Consider the following 16,698-nt stretch of genomic DNA (forward strand, 5'->3'; position numbering starts at 1 on the left):
TTTATTGGCAATGCTGTTTATTCGTGTGCAGCCTGTGGCTGCAGGTTGCATAATTTTCTGGAAGCACAGCTGTGCCTTTGATGCAGTGTCCCTGTTACCAGTAAGCTTGTACTCATTTTGCCAATCTCTGAAGGATGACAGGCTGAGTCAACACACATGGTGTTCTTTCAACGGCATGACAGATGCTTAAACTCAAGACCCTAATATCTTAAGCCAGCTACCTTAGCCGTTCGGCCAACACCAGGGTTACTTCTTGACAATAAGTGACAGCCATTCAGTATGTTGCTGCTACAAATGGATCAAATGAATGCATCCATGTTACGTCCACTGGTAGGATGTGCTCCAGGAATAAGTCACCATCGAATTGCGAACACTGCAGAGGGGTCATGCACATAAATACATGCATGGCTGGCTGACATGCAATTTTTGCTCTCCCTATCAGCTGTAACTGGTAGCAGCTGTACCTTACTGCTTACTAATGAGTAGGTTGGTACAACTACTCAGCACGATGATGTCTGAAAAGCTGTGGGTAGTTTGTCATGAGTGCTGGCAGGAAATCATCGAGGGATGCACACTCATCTATAAGCTCTCCAGCCTGGGTTTGAATCTTGGCTCAGCTGTAAACTGTCATCCTGGTGTTTCACACACAGGGCGATTCATCAATGTGGGTGCCTGTTACGGATTCGGCCCTAATGATTGTTGTTATGATTATTGTTGTTGGTTCTAAGTATTCTGGGGATTGTGGTTGAAGGGAAAGGGTTATTATAGTTAAAAGGTTTAAAAGCGCTCATGATAAAATAATACCGGAAATGGCATGGTGGGCAGGAAGAGGTCGAGGGAAGAAGAGGAGGACGTGAAGAAAAGGAAAAAGGAGGGGTTCTGATGAAGCTCCGCACCTGGCGTGGTCGAGCTTACATGGCGAGAGAACTTTGAGTCCGGGAAGGGAATCTTGAGCGATTGGTGATCGCTGGAATTGTGGAAAAGCCGGCGAAGCCAGGTACAGGTGTGATTCCGGAGAATCTTCGCCTAGCAGCGACGGCTCGAGGACGAGCTGGCCGCCATTACCGGGACCTCGCGCGTCGTTCGCGGAACCTGGGTTAGCCGCATCTGCGGGTCCCGCCATCCGGTGATTTACTGAAATAGGTGTGTGCACTAAAGCAGCGTCGGAAGATTGCCCTGCGGTTCATTGACTGAACGGGGAAGGTGCACATCCGGATCGCTTATTTGGGATTCCCTGTCCACGGTCAGGTTGCTGTTGGATTAGACCACGTGACGGTCCATGCCTTGCCTACACCGCCGTACTCGCCTCTTCGCGTCTTCGCCTCATCTCCGTTGAGTTATAGAGACATTGAAGGGTTGGGCTCCATTCACTGGGAGCGTGGATCACTGCCGAGCTGGGACTGGGATCTGTGAGTTTATGTTACTTAATAAGGTGGTACCATCTTGAGATTAATTGTATGACTGATTGCTTTCATTGCTATATGGTTTCCTGTGTGCTTTCAATACAATCTGTTCATTTATAATCTTTGGGTGTGGTTCCACTATTGATTTGTTTTTGACACTGGATAACATATTTTTTTCTGCCGGGGCTCCTCGCGGGGTTCGGAGGTTTACCGAGACCAGGAGATCGGTGAGGACCCCGTAACAGTGCCATCCCTCGGATGGACTGGGTGTTAAACTGGGCATCCAAACTGCCAGCATCTGTTAGTAGAAGTTAAATGGGTTGTGAAGAATAGGTGAGCTATCACCAGCACCTGTGCAAATTCCAAAATTCTTGCTCTAACCTACAGGGGGCGCGGCATCAGCGGCACAGCTACAACCCCAGAAAATTATGCTACCCGTAGCTATTTACTGTATGTAAAAGAAGTCGTAGTTCAGCATGGCAAGGTCAGACACAAAACTTTTGAAATGGCCTTCATAAATAAACAAGCGTTACGCCTCAGTCCCCCGTCGGGGAAGTGATGTGAGTTGACAAAGTGGAAGATGCAGAAAACATGCTATGATATGATATTTCGCTCACAAGGTTCAGACATACATGGAGGCGGCCATCTTGGATTTTGACGTGGCGACCCAATTTTCAATAGCGTTCTTCCTTATGCCTAGATACACCCACACACCAGATTAGAAGTTGGTACTTCGCTTATTTTTCAAGATATTCAGCTCACAAGGTTCAGACATACATGGCGGCGGCCATCTTGGATTTTGACGTGGCGACCCAATTTTCAATAGCGTTCTTCCTTATGCCTAGATACACCCACACACCAGATTAGAAGTTGGTACTTCGCTTATTTTTCAAGATATTCAGCTCACAAGGTTCAGACATACATGGCATCAGACATACATGGCGGCGGCCATCTTGGATTTTGACGTGGGTTGCACCCACACACCAAATTCGAATGCGGTCCTTCGCTTATGCACGCACGCACACACGCACACCCGCATGGACGGGCGGACACACGGACGGAGGGGAAAACCATAGTCCCCCTTTCGCTCCGCGGTGCGACGGGGACAATAATCCTACCAAATATGCATATACATCAAATATTCAAGAGGACTAGCAAGAAACTGCATCATCAAATAAAGATCCGAAGTTACAAAATGACGATCAATCGCCGTAGTACTCACAGGTAGCAGGCAGATGGGCCGAGCATTGCTGTGACAAAAGCAGAAACCACACCCGAACCACATCCAACCTCAACAAAAATCAAGGGCCTGAAAAATAAATTAAACAGTGAGACATTAACCCGCCCCACCCCCATTTCCCCTCACATATTTCCAACTGTACGTTCCAAATAAGAAAAATTTCATGTTTAGTGTTACTGCAGTAATTGGCAGTTTGTATTTTTGATTTTTTTTTTTTGGCATTTTACCGACCAATCTCGAGTGACTGAAATATATATTTTTAAAGAATAAGCTGCTGCCTGTACATGAAAAATCACATGATTCCGCAAAGCTAATACTTGCGAAAGTTCCACATGTCCATTGAATGATAACGCCTCATCTTCCATCTCACTTTATCTGGTGTATCAGTCCTCTGACCATCCCCAGCTCCACTAGGATAAAGGTATTTCCAGTAACCCCTTGGGCTTACCAGTCCTCCCCCCTCTCTTTCCTCCACATTTTTCTCCTGTTTGAGGAACAGCCTTCTTAAGATGGTTGACTTAAGCTCTTCCCTCCAGGTCTTCAAGCAAGTGGTGCAGTGCTATCTCCGTCATTCCATATTCTGTCCCATGATCTTTATTACCCCCATGTACCTTTCCAAACCCAACCATCTTACTTGCTAGTTTCAGTGTTTTTTCCCCTCCTCCCTCTCCTCTTTTCCTGATCGTTCATTACTTTGATGTTTGTCCTAATGTCAGATTTACCTTACTCTTCCATGAGCTGTAAATAAACAAAATAAACAAACAGGTAAGTGGTGCACATCCATCTCATGTCATCCCTATCGCTATTCGTAATCTTTTCTACCCTCTGTAACTAAACTTTCTTACTTGCAGGTTTCTGAGTTTCCTCCCATCCTCACTTCTCTTCTCCTGTTCGTTCTTTCCCCATCCTATGTCCAACTGTGGCCCCCCTACCAGTACGTTGCCTTTCCCCCCTGTCACCTCACCTTTCTATGGATCTATATTTTGAAATAAACTACAGTCGTGGCCAAAAATATTGGCACCCTTGCAATTTTTTCAAATATTGCACCATTTCTTCCAGAAAATTGTTGAAATGAAAAAATATTTTTGCGTCCACAAATGTATTTCTTTGGTTTGCAGTGGAACAAAACAAAAAAAGCTGAAAAAATGATGAAATCTTAGCGTATTTCACACAAAAATTTCCGAAAATGGCCCAGACAATATCATTGGCACGTTTTAGAAGTTGTTAGAAAGAATAAGATTTCAAGCAGGTGATTCTCCTTTACTTTGGAATTGAACTCACCTGTGGTGAGTTGCAGGTGTCTGCAAAATAAAAATCACTCATTCAACCAGTTTGAATAGAGAAAAGGAGTCATTCTGCTGTTTTGTGTCACTGTGTGTACTGCAGCGAGCATGGAGAAAAGAAAGAAAACCAGAGAATTGTCTGAGAAGGTCAGACACAAGATTGTCGCCAAGCATGGACAATCTCAAGGCTACAAGTCCATCACCAGAGACCTTGATGTTCCTGTGTCCACCATACGCAATGTTATCAGGAAGTTTAAGGCCCATGGCACTGTAGCTAACCTCCCTGGAAGTGGCCGCATGAGAAATTTTGATTGAAAATTGCAGCGAAGGATTGTTCGAATTGTGGAGAAAGCACCTCGATTTTAGGATGACAGGCTGAGTCACCCCAAACACACTTTGCCAAACAGATTCAAGCTGACCTTCAGACACAAGGTACGACAGTTTCAAATCGCACCATCCGTCGCCAACTCAATGAAAGGGGGATGACCCCACTGCTGAGAGAGAGACATTAGAAAGCCTAACTGGAGTTTTCCAAAACACACCTGAACAAGCCAAAATCCTTCTGGGAGAATGTCCTGTGGACAGATGAGACCAAATTAAATCTTTTTGGTAAGCACATCATCTGTGTTTACAGAACACAAAATGAAGCTTTCAAAGAAAAGAACACCTTCCCTACAGTCAAACATGGAGGAGGTTCAGTGATGTTTTGGGGTTGCTATGCTGCCTCTGGCACTGGGTACCTTGAATGAGTGCATGGCATCATGAAATCAGGAGATTACCAAGACATTTTGGAGCGCAATGTTCAACCCAGTGTCAGAAAGCTGGGTCTCTGTCGAAGGTCATGGGTCTTGCAGCAGGACAATGACCCCAAACACACTTTAAAAAGCACCCAGGAATGGTTCAAGACAAAACGCTGGACTGTTCTGAATTGGCCAGCAATGAGTCCAGATCTAAATCCTATTGAACATCTGTAGGGAGATCTGAAAACAGCAGTTGGGAGAAGGCACCCTTCAAATCTGGGAGAACTGGAGCGGTTTGCACAAGAAGAGTGGGTCAAACTGCACGTAGAGAGGTGTAGGAAGCTCATTCATGGCTATAGGAAGCACTTGACTGCAGTTATTTTGTCCAAAGTCTGTGCTACCAAATATTAAGTCTGGGGTGTCAATAGTTTTGTCAATGCCATTTCTTTTTACTTTCTGATTTAAAAGGATATATTAAGTTCTGAATCAAAAACAAAGGTTTTGTAATATTAACAGTGAAATAAAGAATTGTGGAGACCAAATGCTTTTGTCAATTTCAACTTATTTTTAGAGAAAATAGTGAGTTATTTGAAAAAAGTGCAAGGGGTCCAATATTTTTGGCCACAACTGTAAATATATTCTGGAAAGCCTTTTCTCAAAGTCATGAAATTATAAGAGTATTTTCTTCTGACGAGCAGGAACTTGTTGAAGTATCATATGGTGGATCATGCAACATTTTATGAACATCTAGGAACGTGTCTGATCCCTTTATTTCAACCACCATTGGCTCTTACTGGTAACACTGCAATGATCAATGACAGCAGAGATTAATGCCTTGGAGTTAAAAATGAGTTTTCCACACAACGTCAAAGCACAAGTAGTGAGAATAAAAATGTTTAGCAACGTGATACAAATCGACAAGCAAAAGTGACCTATTTTGTGACAAGGCCTTTCTCTCAGAGCGTCTGTGTCGCCGAAACCATTTCCTTAGCAAGGGTTTTACTGGGTGGTTTGCCAAACTGGCCTTCCCAGCAGTATTTGGGGCATTAATTTGGGATTAGTTCATGGTGTCGGTGATAGCACACCTACTCTTCACAAAGCACACCATGGGATCTTTAATGTCCACTAACTAATGTTGGTAGACGGGATGCCCAGTTTAACGTCCATCCGAGGGACGGCACACACATTGATGAATCACTCTGCCTGTGAAACACCGGGACGACAGTTTATAGCTGGGTCGGGATTCAAACCCGGGCTAGACGGCTTAGACGCGAGTGTGCGTACCTCTAACCCATTCTGCCGGCCCCGACATGCCCTTTAAAGAGCTTAAAATGATGAGATTTATTTGACATCACAAAACATTCTCATTAATTTATTAAAGGTACATTGTGTAAGAAAAGAAGAATAAAGGTCAGGTGACGTGTTGTTGCACCATTAAAGGCACAGCAAAGCCTACTTGTCAGCTCGGATACTGTCCCGCTCTGCTTGAAGTGTGTCTAAAAGTAGGAATGTGTCCTCTGCAGGTTCGTACACAGTTGGGAAGCCTTTCTTGGTTTTATGTACCCCCCATTCTGCAGCCAGTCCCACTGGTGGAAACTTTGGAGTGGGAATCATCTGGAAGAAAAGCCAAGACACTTAGAAACAGTATACCAGTGGGCAGTGGCGTATCTATGGAAAATAGCGCCTATGGCAAGCACTGAAATTGCGCCCCTGTCCAAACATCTGAGACCCATCTTTTAGATAACTTTACCAAAAAATCTGCTCAAAAATACAAGTCAAGCTCGTTAATCTTTGAATTAACAAATTATGGCACTACATGAAAATTACAACTGCACCTTCCTTGCTTTCACTGATGCAAATTGGTCTATGATGTGCTCAAAGTCAGTTTTTTCAATTTCTTCTCTTTCTACACTCAGCAGAGCAAGATCACAGAGTCCGCCTTGACCCATGGAGGCTCTCAAATACGAAAGTATTAGTTTTAACTTGCTGAATGATCTCTCACAGCTGGCGATGGAAACTGCGATGGTTAGCATTATCTGAATAGCAATGCGAAGATTGGGGAAGACGCTCTCATCTCCATACTGAACAATTAATTCGAGAAGCTCTTCAGGTCTTAATATTTTCATGTTGGCTCGACTTGATAGCAACATTCTGCAATCCAAAATTTATTCATATAGCTGCTGTCCATCAACATCAGAGCTGTACAATTCACCCAAATTTTCGCACTTCTTCTTTAGGTCGTTACTGTCGGCGCCGTAACACAGTCCCTCGACATCGAGAAGGAACCCAAACTTTGCGTCAGTGTCGTGCAAACGAGCGAACCTTTCATCCATTTCTCTGTGAAGACGGTCGAGTGTTCCCTTCATGACTTTCCATTTCCTCCTTGGCTGTTAACCCAGCGTCTCTCGAGTTCTCATCAGCCATTCGTTTCTTTCGTCTCTGACGTCTTTCAACTTCAATATTCCATTCTTGACAGAGACTGAGTCCTTCTTCGAGTGACTCACTGACCAACACTTCTCTTTCATCATCAAAATGATCTCGGAGGGCTTTCAAATCCAGGGCAGCATCGTGGAAGTTCATGCTAGGATCCTGCAGCCTCTTTTGAATACGGTCAATGTGAATGAGTACTTTGTTCCAAAATCCGAGCAAAGTCAGAAAATCGTAACTCAACATGCGGTTATACAGCTGCCTTGCATCACTTCTTGTTTCACTGGTCTCGTTTTCATTGTCTATCATGTCCTGGAGAACTTGAAGTATCTCCTCAAGGTACTTGTTGACGGGCTTCACTGCTTCTGTCCTTGCACTCCACCTGGTTTCGGACTCCGACTTAACAACCACAGGCACGGCGTTTTTGAGTTTTTCCCAGCGCTGTGTTGAACGAGAGAAGAACACGTAGAGAGCTTCGATGGTTCCAAAAAACGTGACCATCATTGTATCCTGCTTGGCTGCATGTACACCCACCAAGTTGAGTGAGTGATTGTCACAATTCACAAACACTGCCAGGTTGTTTTTCTCACTTATTCTTTGATGAACACCACTTCTGTGTCCAGCCATCACAGCAGCGTTGTCATAGCACTGTGACCGACAATCTTGTAGCTCCATTTCGTCCTTCTCTAGCTGTTTCAAGATGTCTTCAACCAAGCTCTCAGCATCCTTCTGGCTTATCTGGATAAAACCAAGGAAGGACTCTCTAACACGGACGGTTTTCCTCTCAAAATCAACTTCCACGTACCTCACTACTTCTGACATCTGCTCACGGTGTGCCTGATCAGGAGTCGAGTCGAACATGAGACCATAGTACTTGGCTTTACGAATGCTTCTCAGTAAACTCTGGCGAATAGTGGATGCCATCATGTGGATGAATTCGTTCTGGACACCCGGTGAAAGATAAGACATGGATCCAGGATGACTTTCCACACGAGTGGGGTGTTCTTTCATGACAGGGTCAACGATGGCCAGTAGTTTCAGTAAGCCAAAGAAATTTCCCACATTGGAGTCATCGTCCAGCTGAAGTGACTCCTTGTGTCCTCGCAAAGCCAGGTTCTGAGTCGCAAGGAATTTTATGCAGTGAAGGATTCTCGTCAAGATATCACGCCACTTCTGCTTTTCCTTCTCAATCTGTGACTGAAGTTCCGCGTCAATAACTCCTCTGTTTTCAGCTAAATTTCTTTCCATTTCTTTCCACTGTGTGAAGCACTCCTGATGATTCTTAGCATTTTCATGAACACTAATCCTTTCAGGTGCTTTCCACTGGTTGAATCCACTTTCCTGCTCCAATGAGGATTGATGGTTTGACCGGGAAAGGGGAATAGAGAAGACAACAGATACAAAATGCAGACTTTTTAGAAGGGGAATAGACCAGCCATGAGCGAGTCACTTCCTCACCACGACCATTTCCCAATTTCCTCTTGAACCAAGTTTTGTTCATTGAGCGGTTATTTGTTGGCAGGAAAGGCCCCTCACTGTTCTGGAAATACTTCGAACCCAGCTTTATTATTTCTGTTCTCAACGCGTCTGGCAGAATTGCTTTTCCAGTATCCTTGTCGAACTTCAGAAGTCCAATGTCATGCTGTTCAATCACTTCTGGTATGACAGTTCGAGGCTCTTCGATACGATCCAGTTCACTAGGTTCAGTGTCGTCAGGTTCAATCTCGTCAGGTAAAATCTCATCAATAAACTCAACATCACCACCACCACCACCATCGTCTTCCCCTCCTGTCATGTCCACGTTCTCTCTGGCAGCTTCACTTTTAATCTCGTCATACTCGGATTTATCTGACTTGACTTCCTCCTCGGCTTGTGATGCATTTGTACTTGATCCACCTTCGGATTCTAACAAACTTGTAGCAGGTGCAGGCGACTCCATGGAACGTGTCGAACAACTTGTTCCGGGCTTTTCAAAGAAGGGCATGAAGAACTTGCTCGACTTCTTGGCTTCCTCCGTCTCCAACTTTCGTCTCTTCCGTCCTTCAGCTCCACTTTCCTTCTTCTTCGTGAAGAAACGTTTCATGGTCTTCTTACACAATGCTCTGAAATAAGGAAATGGCACTTTTAATAAGAACATTAAATTTCACAGATTTTGCACAAAATTCTAGACTACCTCCCGAGTTTGCGCAGGAGAATGGTCTTACTGCCAGTTGGCACTGAGCAGTGGTACTGTGAGGTATGTGGTCATGTAGCTCCCAGCACTGTATTTTTACCTAATAATTTATATAAGTCGTTTAACAATCTAGCCATCCTAGTGCTTCTCACCCATGATAATCAGACAGATCATACATCCGAGGATGGCTTGTCTGACTTTAATATAAACTGCTCAGTGGCGCCCCCCTTCAAGTGGCGCCCAGGGCACGTGCCATACCTGCCATACCGTTCTTTCTGTTTATTTCTGTTTCAACTTTTAAAATTGGTAATCAAGTGAACAAACATTTTTTTGCATCCAATTTTAATAGTTGATTTAAGTGACAGTGTCATCCTGCTGTCAGAAACCAGTTGTTATACCTCTTCTTTTGTAGGTGGCAGGTTAGGGTTAGGGTTAGGATTAGGGTTAACCCTAAATGCATGTAACTATTACAAGTATGGTTAAAACACACACAAAAATCTGATGTTAGATTTATTTTTGTTTTATGAGAGCGAATTTTTCAGGACGATAGGAACCAAGTATGACCTTCCAACTTTACTCCTTCTGTTTATGTAACCTAGTCTTTTAACCAGAATAATGCCTGTATAAGTAACAGTATGCATATTCAATAGAAGCGATGGTTTTTATTATTTCTGTTGAAGCATCATACATGTAATATTCAAGATTCATTTCCTCTGTTTCTTGTGATAAAATATTTGTACAACTAAGAATTGTGAACTAAAAACAATTATTCAAAACAAAATTAGTTAACAGTTTACATTATCAAATTATTGTATTCAAGAATTACGAAGTTTGGGTGTTAAACAGTGTAATTGTTTATTATTCCGTTTAAACTGAACATAAGGAACCGTGTGTAAGGTTCATCGCACAAAGAGTACCCAAGGGATATTTTGAATACTTTGAATCGCAGTGTGATTAGATTTTGTGACCATTTTACATACAATTGTCTTTTTCCTGTGTGCTATTTATTACCTCAAATTTAAGACTACTTTGTACATAAGAAAGAGATGACTTAGACATCATGTCACTATTGCACTCAATAGTGTTCATGAAGTGTGGTAAAAAGATAAAGATGTAGAAATCTATCACATAAAACTATTTGCCATTAAAGCTTTGGTTGCTTTAATCATTGTTGTAATGTATCTAACTGGAATTATGTAACCATAAACGCTTACATTCATTAAGAGGAACACATAATATATGCTAAACTTATATGTCATCTAACATGTACCATGATATGCAAATTATGCGACATTAATAAATGAAGACAAAAAACTATATCGATAACATTTTGTCTGTTGATTGTGATAAAGTTAATGCTAACATGGTCCAAATTTAGTCCAATTTGGACATATCTTTACGGAGAGAGAGCCTCAGTTGCAAGTACAAAATTCACGGACCCCAAGAAATAGGGCAATCTGTGAAAAAACATCATTTTGACAAAGATCGAAATAGGGATTTAAAAAACATAGACCAAATGAGTTTTTTTCTTGTTAACATCTTTTTTCCATTAGGGGAGATACCAATAAACAAAATGACACCCATGAGTAGGATCATAGGGGGGGTGCACGGTAGGCCCCTCTGGCCCATGGACTAAATGTGGAACTTGGTACCACAGGTGGGAAAAAAGAGAGACGAATGAGTGGAGGTGAGCAGTGATGCTCGATTTTTGGAGTTTCACCAGGAGTTTCCTCATGGACCACATGTACCCTGCAAAAACAGTGGGGGGAGACCAAGCATGGAAAGAACAGAGGGTCCAATACCAGAAAGGACGTGGTAGAAGACAGAGAAACCACCGTCCTGTCTGCAATGGAAAAGTGATGGGCCCATCGACCCAACCGACTGGGCATCCTCCGTCGTGCGAAGTCCTTCCTTGGCACACCTGAGCTCCTCACCACATACAAGGCTTTCATCCGCAGTTCAATGGAATACTGCTCTCACGGGAGATTCCATTTATCTTGAAGGCCTTGGTTTCCATGGCGTCAATCTGAGCAAGGTGTGAGGCAGGGGCACCAGCCCAGAGGGGAGAGCAGTACTCCAAGCTGCAGATAAAGGCCTTGCAGGTGGACACGAGTTCAAGTGTGCCAAGGAAGCACTTTGTAGGATACCCAGTCAGCGACTGGTTTTGGAGGCCAACTTAGAAATGTGGTTTGCCCAAGAAAGATAATGGCTGATGGTGAAACCAACAGTTTGAGTGACTGAACTTCTTCAAGAAGATTGTTTAAAAATTAGATATGAGGATTTGCCAGATGGTCTTTTCGGAGAGGGATAGTGAGAGTGTGAGATTTGTCAGGATTGAATGACACATTCCAAGTGTTTGACCAGCTTGTGATTTTTTCCAGGTCTGCAGAGAGTGAAGAGGCTGCTGCCTGCCGATCTCAGTGATGAGAGATCGAACAGCAGAGGGTGGAGTTTGCAGCAAAAAGATAGAGAAGATTTTTCAGAGAGTTGGAGAGATCATTGATGAAAATTAGAAAAAGCACAGGGCCCAGAACACTGCCTTGAGGCACTCCAGCCTTGCCAGAGAGAAGAGAAGAAAGGATTCCGTTGAGAGCCACACGGGTACAAAAGTAAAGGAAGTCAGTAACCCAAAAGTGGCGTTCACCTTGCCTCCACTCTCTGCCGCTCCATTCCTCATCCCTCAGATCGGCAGTCTGCAGCCTCCTCACTCTCTGCAGACCTGGACAAAATCACTGACTGGGCAAACAAGTGGAACATGTCTTTCAATCCTGACAAATCTCACTCTCTTACGATGTCTCTCCGAAAAGACCGACTGGACAACCCTCCCATCCACTTTCTGAATAATCCTCTCCAAGAAGTTCTGTCACTCAAGCTTTTGGGTCTCAATATCTGCCATGATCTCTCCTGGGAAAACCACATTTCAAATCTGGCCTCCAAAGCCAGTCGCCGACTGGGCATCCTCCGTCGTGCGAAGTCCTTCCTTGGCACACCTGAGCTCCTCACCACATACAAGGCTTTCATCCGCAGCTCAATGGAATACTGCTCTCCCCTCTGGGCCGGTGTTCCTGCCTCTCACCTAGCTCGGCTTCACGCTGTTGAAACCAAAGCTTTCAGAATCATTGGAATCTCCCGCGATGAAGCTAACTCCGAGGGCCTTTCACTTACTCACCACAGGCATGTTGGTGGTCTTTGTCTTCTACCGACTCTTCTCCGGCCTTGCTCCCCCAGCTCCCTCTGGGCTCTGTCCCCCAAATATTCGTACAGGTCCCACAAGATCTGCCTGCAATCCTCTTATGGTTAAACTGCCAAAATCAAGACTCTGCTTACCTTTATTCCTCTTTTCTCACACCTCTGGAACAAACTCCCTCACTCTCTTCAATCCCACTCCTCCCTCCAGGTCTTTAAAACAGCTGTTCACCACCATCTCTGATCTTCCCCCATCCAAAACCTTGATCTTTGCTACCCCTGCTAATTTCACCCCAGATCCACTTTTTTGAAATACCAACTTCTTTCCTGGAAGTCCTAGCTGTGTCCTTGTGTTTTATACTTCTCCCACCCCTCCCCTCCTTCCCACACCTCCTCCCCCCAAGCCCTCTCCCTCCCACAGATCTCCTGATGTCCCTGTTCTCAAATGTTGTGTTTGTGTGCTTCCCCTTCTCTCCCCATCTTGTCTCCCGCTCCCCTTATTATATACTTTGTGTGTCTGTTTGATTTTTTTTTTTTTTGTGTGATAAATGTTTGCTCTTTCACGAGCCTCGATCCTGTATACAAAAAAAAAATTGCTTAGTCAGAGAGTTTGGAGAGTAAGGCAGGATGCCAGATTGTATCAAAAGCACGAGATATGTCCAGAGAGACGGCCCTGATATCACGTCTGGCATTGAGGGCCTCCATCCATTGTTGGATGCTCCATCCAAACGAACAGCAGATTGCTCCAGCTGTTTTGGATTCTATAAGGAACAGATATATAGATGCGTGGCATTTCTATCTCCCCCACGATTCTGAACTTTGCATATACACACAAAAAATTTTTTGTTTGCCGTCCCTCTGCCAATGTCATTAAAATGAGGTCCGTCCGACTGAATGATCATCCGTTCATGTACTTTTGTGGAAGCGATATTTCAAAAACCGTTGAACATTTAACTTTCATATTAAGCCTGGTGTTGGCTTAGCGGTTCGGGTGCCGGCTTGGGATCCTGGGTTTGAATCCTGGTCGATCGCTAAATTAACGTCAGGGGGGTTGACTCAGCCTGTCATCCTTCGGAGGTCGGCAAATTGAGTACCAGTTCACTGGTAATTCCCCGTGTGTCGCAGGAGGCGACTAACAGGGTTGGCGGCAGGAAGAGCATCCGGCCATAAAACATTGCTTCAAAAAGGGGACTACGATGCCTGAAAAAGGCCAACCCCTGCTTTGCGGGGAAAAATGGCCTCTAAAGGTGGTTCATTTAGCTTTCATATTGCTCATATATATTCCTCATGACATAATCTCAACCTATTTCGATCACGGCTGCAATTGGCTCAACTAAGTTGCTATGGCAACCATCTCGGTAACTTGGCTCGTGTACACGATATTTCAAAAACGGTTGAACATTTCGCTTTCATATTACACAGATATCATTGTATTCCTCATAACATCTCAACCTGATGAGATCACAGCTGTGATTGGCTGAATTATGTTGCCATGGCAACCACCGGTAACCTGGCTTGCGTACGCGATATTAAAAAAAACTGTTCAAGATTTAGCTTTCATATTACACAGATCTATTCCTCAGTCATATCTCCCCTAAGGCGGGGGACCGAGAATATCAGCTCCTTGTTTGCCCATCCTCAATACCTCCTCCCTCTGGTAGTGGTAGGGTCAGTCGTTGAACTACTGTACAGTGTACTGTATCAGTATAAATAGTACAGTAGTTGGATTGTGAATTAAACTCTTGGATAACGCCGTACTGGTCCTTCAACATTTGCAAATTGACAAGACTTTGAAATGAAAATCCACGATTATTTTTTCATAAATGTATTTACAATAATAGCAATTTAAAAGCAACGTGGTATAAGCTAGACCACGCTGGGATACTTACACAGACGTCCGGCAGCAATGAAAACACCACGTGCCTGTGACGTCATGTTCGCTAAAACTTCTGTTTATCGCCACTTTCGTTCATTATTTCATTGCCATCCTCTCAAACCCCGCGCCTCCAGTTTGCTTTTGTTCATAAACTGAATATTTTTCCTTCTTTCTATTCTCAATTACATTTCTCGTATAAAACACTCGTGTTATCGTCAGTCTATTGCAATCTATGTAGGCCACTTTGTTTATATGAAATTTTTTTTTGTGTACAGAGTCGAGGCTCGTGAAAGAGCTAACATTTATCAAACAAACAAATCAAACAAACAAGCAAACAAAGTATATAAAAAGGGGAGCGGTCGACAAGATGGGGAGAGAAGGGGAGGAAGCACACAAACACAACATTTGAGAGCAGGGACATCGGGAGATGTTTTTGGAGGGAGAGGCCTGGGGGGAGGCAGGATAGGTATAAAACGCAAGGACACCAAGGACTTCCAGGAAAGAAGTCAAAGGTCACCTCAAAAAAGTGGATTTGGGGTGAAATTAGCGGGGGTAGAAAAGATCAAGGTTTTGGATTGGGGAAGATAAGAGATGGTGGGGAACAGCCATTTTAAAGACCTGGAGGGCGGAGTGGGATTGAAGAGAGTGAGGGAGTTTGTTCCAGAGGCGGGAGAAAAGAGGAATGAAGGAGTGAAGTGAAGATGAGCAGCGAATCTTGATTTTGGCAGTTTATCCATAAGAGGGTTGCAGGCAGATCTTGTGCGACCTGCAGGAATATTGGGGGGACAGAGCCCAGAGAGAGCTGGGGGAGCAAGGCCGGAGAGGAGTCGGTAGAAGACGGAAAGACCACCAACCTGCCTGCGGTGATTAAGTGAAAGGCCCTCGGAGATAGCGTCATCGCGGGAGATTCCAATGATTCTGAACGCTTTGGTTTCAACAGCGTGAAGACGAGCTCGGTGTGAGGCAGGAGCACCAGCCCAGAGGGGAGAGCAGTACTCCATTGAGCTGCGGATGAAAGCCTTGTATGTGGTGAGGAGCTCAGGTGTGCCAAGGAAGGACTTCGCACGACGGAGGATGCCCAGTCAGCGACTGGCTTTGGAGGCCAGCTTGGAAATGTGGTTTTCCCAGGAAAGATCATGGCAGATAGTGAGACCCAAAAGCTTGAGTGACAGACTTCTTGGAGAGGATTATTCAGAAAGTAGATGGGAGGGTTGTCCAGTCGGTCTTTTCGGAGAGACATCGTAAGAGTGTGAGATTTGTCAGGATTGAAAGACATGTTCCACTTGTTTGCCCAGTCTGTGATTTTGTCCAGGTCTGAAGAGAGTGAGGAGGCTGCAGACTGCCGATCTGAGGGATGAGGAATGGAGCGGCAGAGAGTGGAGTCATCAGCAAAGAGATAGAGAGGATTTTCAAGAGAGTCAGAGAGATCATTGATAAAGACCAGAAAAAGCACAGGGCCCAGAACACTGCCTTGGGGAACTCCAGCCTGAACAGGAAGAGGAGATGAGAGAAACCCATTCAGGGCCACACGTTGACTACGACTATAGAGGAAGTCCGCCAGCCATGCGTGGAGATTTCCATGGATACCAAAGGAGGAGAGTTTGGTGAGCAGAGCGGGGTGCCAGACCGTATCGAAGGCACGTGATATGTCGAGGGAGACAGCTCTAATTTCCTGTTTGGCGTTGAGGACCTCCATCCATTGTTGAGAAAGCAGAAGCAGCATGTCCAGAGTAGAGTGACCTGGTCTGAAACCAAATTGATGATCAGAGATCAAGCCATTGGAGAAGAGGAAAGATTTGATATCCGAAGCAATGATGGATTCCATGACTTTGCTGATAATTGAGAGAAGGCTGATTGGTCTGTAGTTGCTGGGATCTGTTTTTGCACCTTTTTTGTGCAAAGCGGTGATGTCGGCTGATTTCCAAGCAGATGGCAGTTGACCTTGAGCAAAAGAGAGGGTGAAGAGAACAGAGAGAGGGAGTGAAAGAGCGGAAGAACAGGATTTTAGGAGCCGTGGGCTGATGCCGTCAGGTCCAGTTGCAGAATCAGAGTCGAGGGTTGACAGAAACTTTTCTACCTTGTCAGGAGGAAAGGACACGGAGTCCAGGAGCAGCTGGGTACGACTGGGTACGGTGGGTACAGAGAGGGATGGGTTTGGGACACAAGATTTAGAGGCAAAGACAGAGTTGAGGCATGCAGCTTTTTCACGTGCGGAGTCAGCTGTGTAGCCGTTTGAGGTAAGGGAGGGGATGGAGGGGGAACAAACACCAGAAACAGATTTGACCAGACGCCACCAGGATTTGGAAGAGGGAGACAGATAAGAGAGTTCGGTCTTGAGAATGGAGAGATATTGTTTCCTGGCTCTCCTGA

The 16,698-nt window shown here is 44.6% G+C and overlaps 1 protein-coding gene across 3 annotated transcripts in view; it reads right to left on the bottom strand.

Annotated features, from left to right (window-relative positions):
• Positions 1–16,698, bottom strand: part of HEMK2 (HemK methyltransferase 2, ETF1 glutamine and histone H4 lysine) — an 88,213-nt gene that overhangs the window by 7,922 nt on the left and 63,593 nt on the right. Inside the window, exons 1-3 of one of the 3 annotated variants that reach the window (XM_068120031.2) lie at positions 6,502–7,417; positions 6,123–6,280; positions 2,626–2,712 (exon numbers count right to left, since the gene is read on the bottom strand). In XM_068120031.2, the coding sequence (XP_067976132.2) occupies positions 2,626–2,712; positions 6,123–6,280; positions 6,502–6,816 (560 nt within the window). In that variant the 5' untranslated portion in view covers positions 6,817–7,417. Of the gene's footprint in view, positions 1–2,625; positions 2,713–6,122; positions 6,281–6,501; positions 7,418–16,698 lie in introns of those variants that run through there. The other 2 variants (XM_068120033.2, XM_078779844.1) reach the window with 2 other exon arrangements.

Source organism: Myxine glutinosa, chromosome 6 (assembly GCF_964187855.1).
Source record: "Myxine glutinosa chromosome 6, kmMyxGlut1.1, whole genome shotgun sequence".
NCBI lineage: Eukaryota > Metazoa > Chordata > Myxini > Myxiniformes > Myxinidae > Myxine > Myxine glutinosa.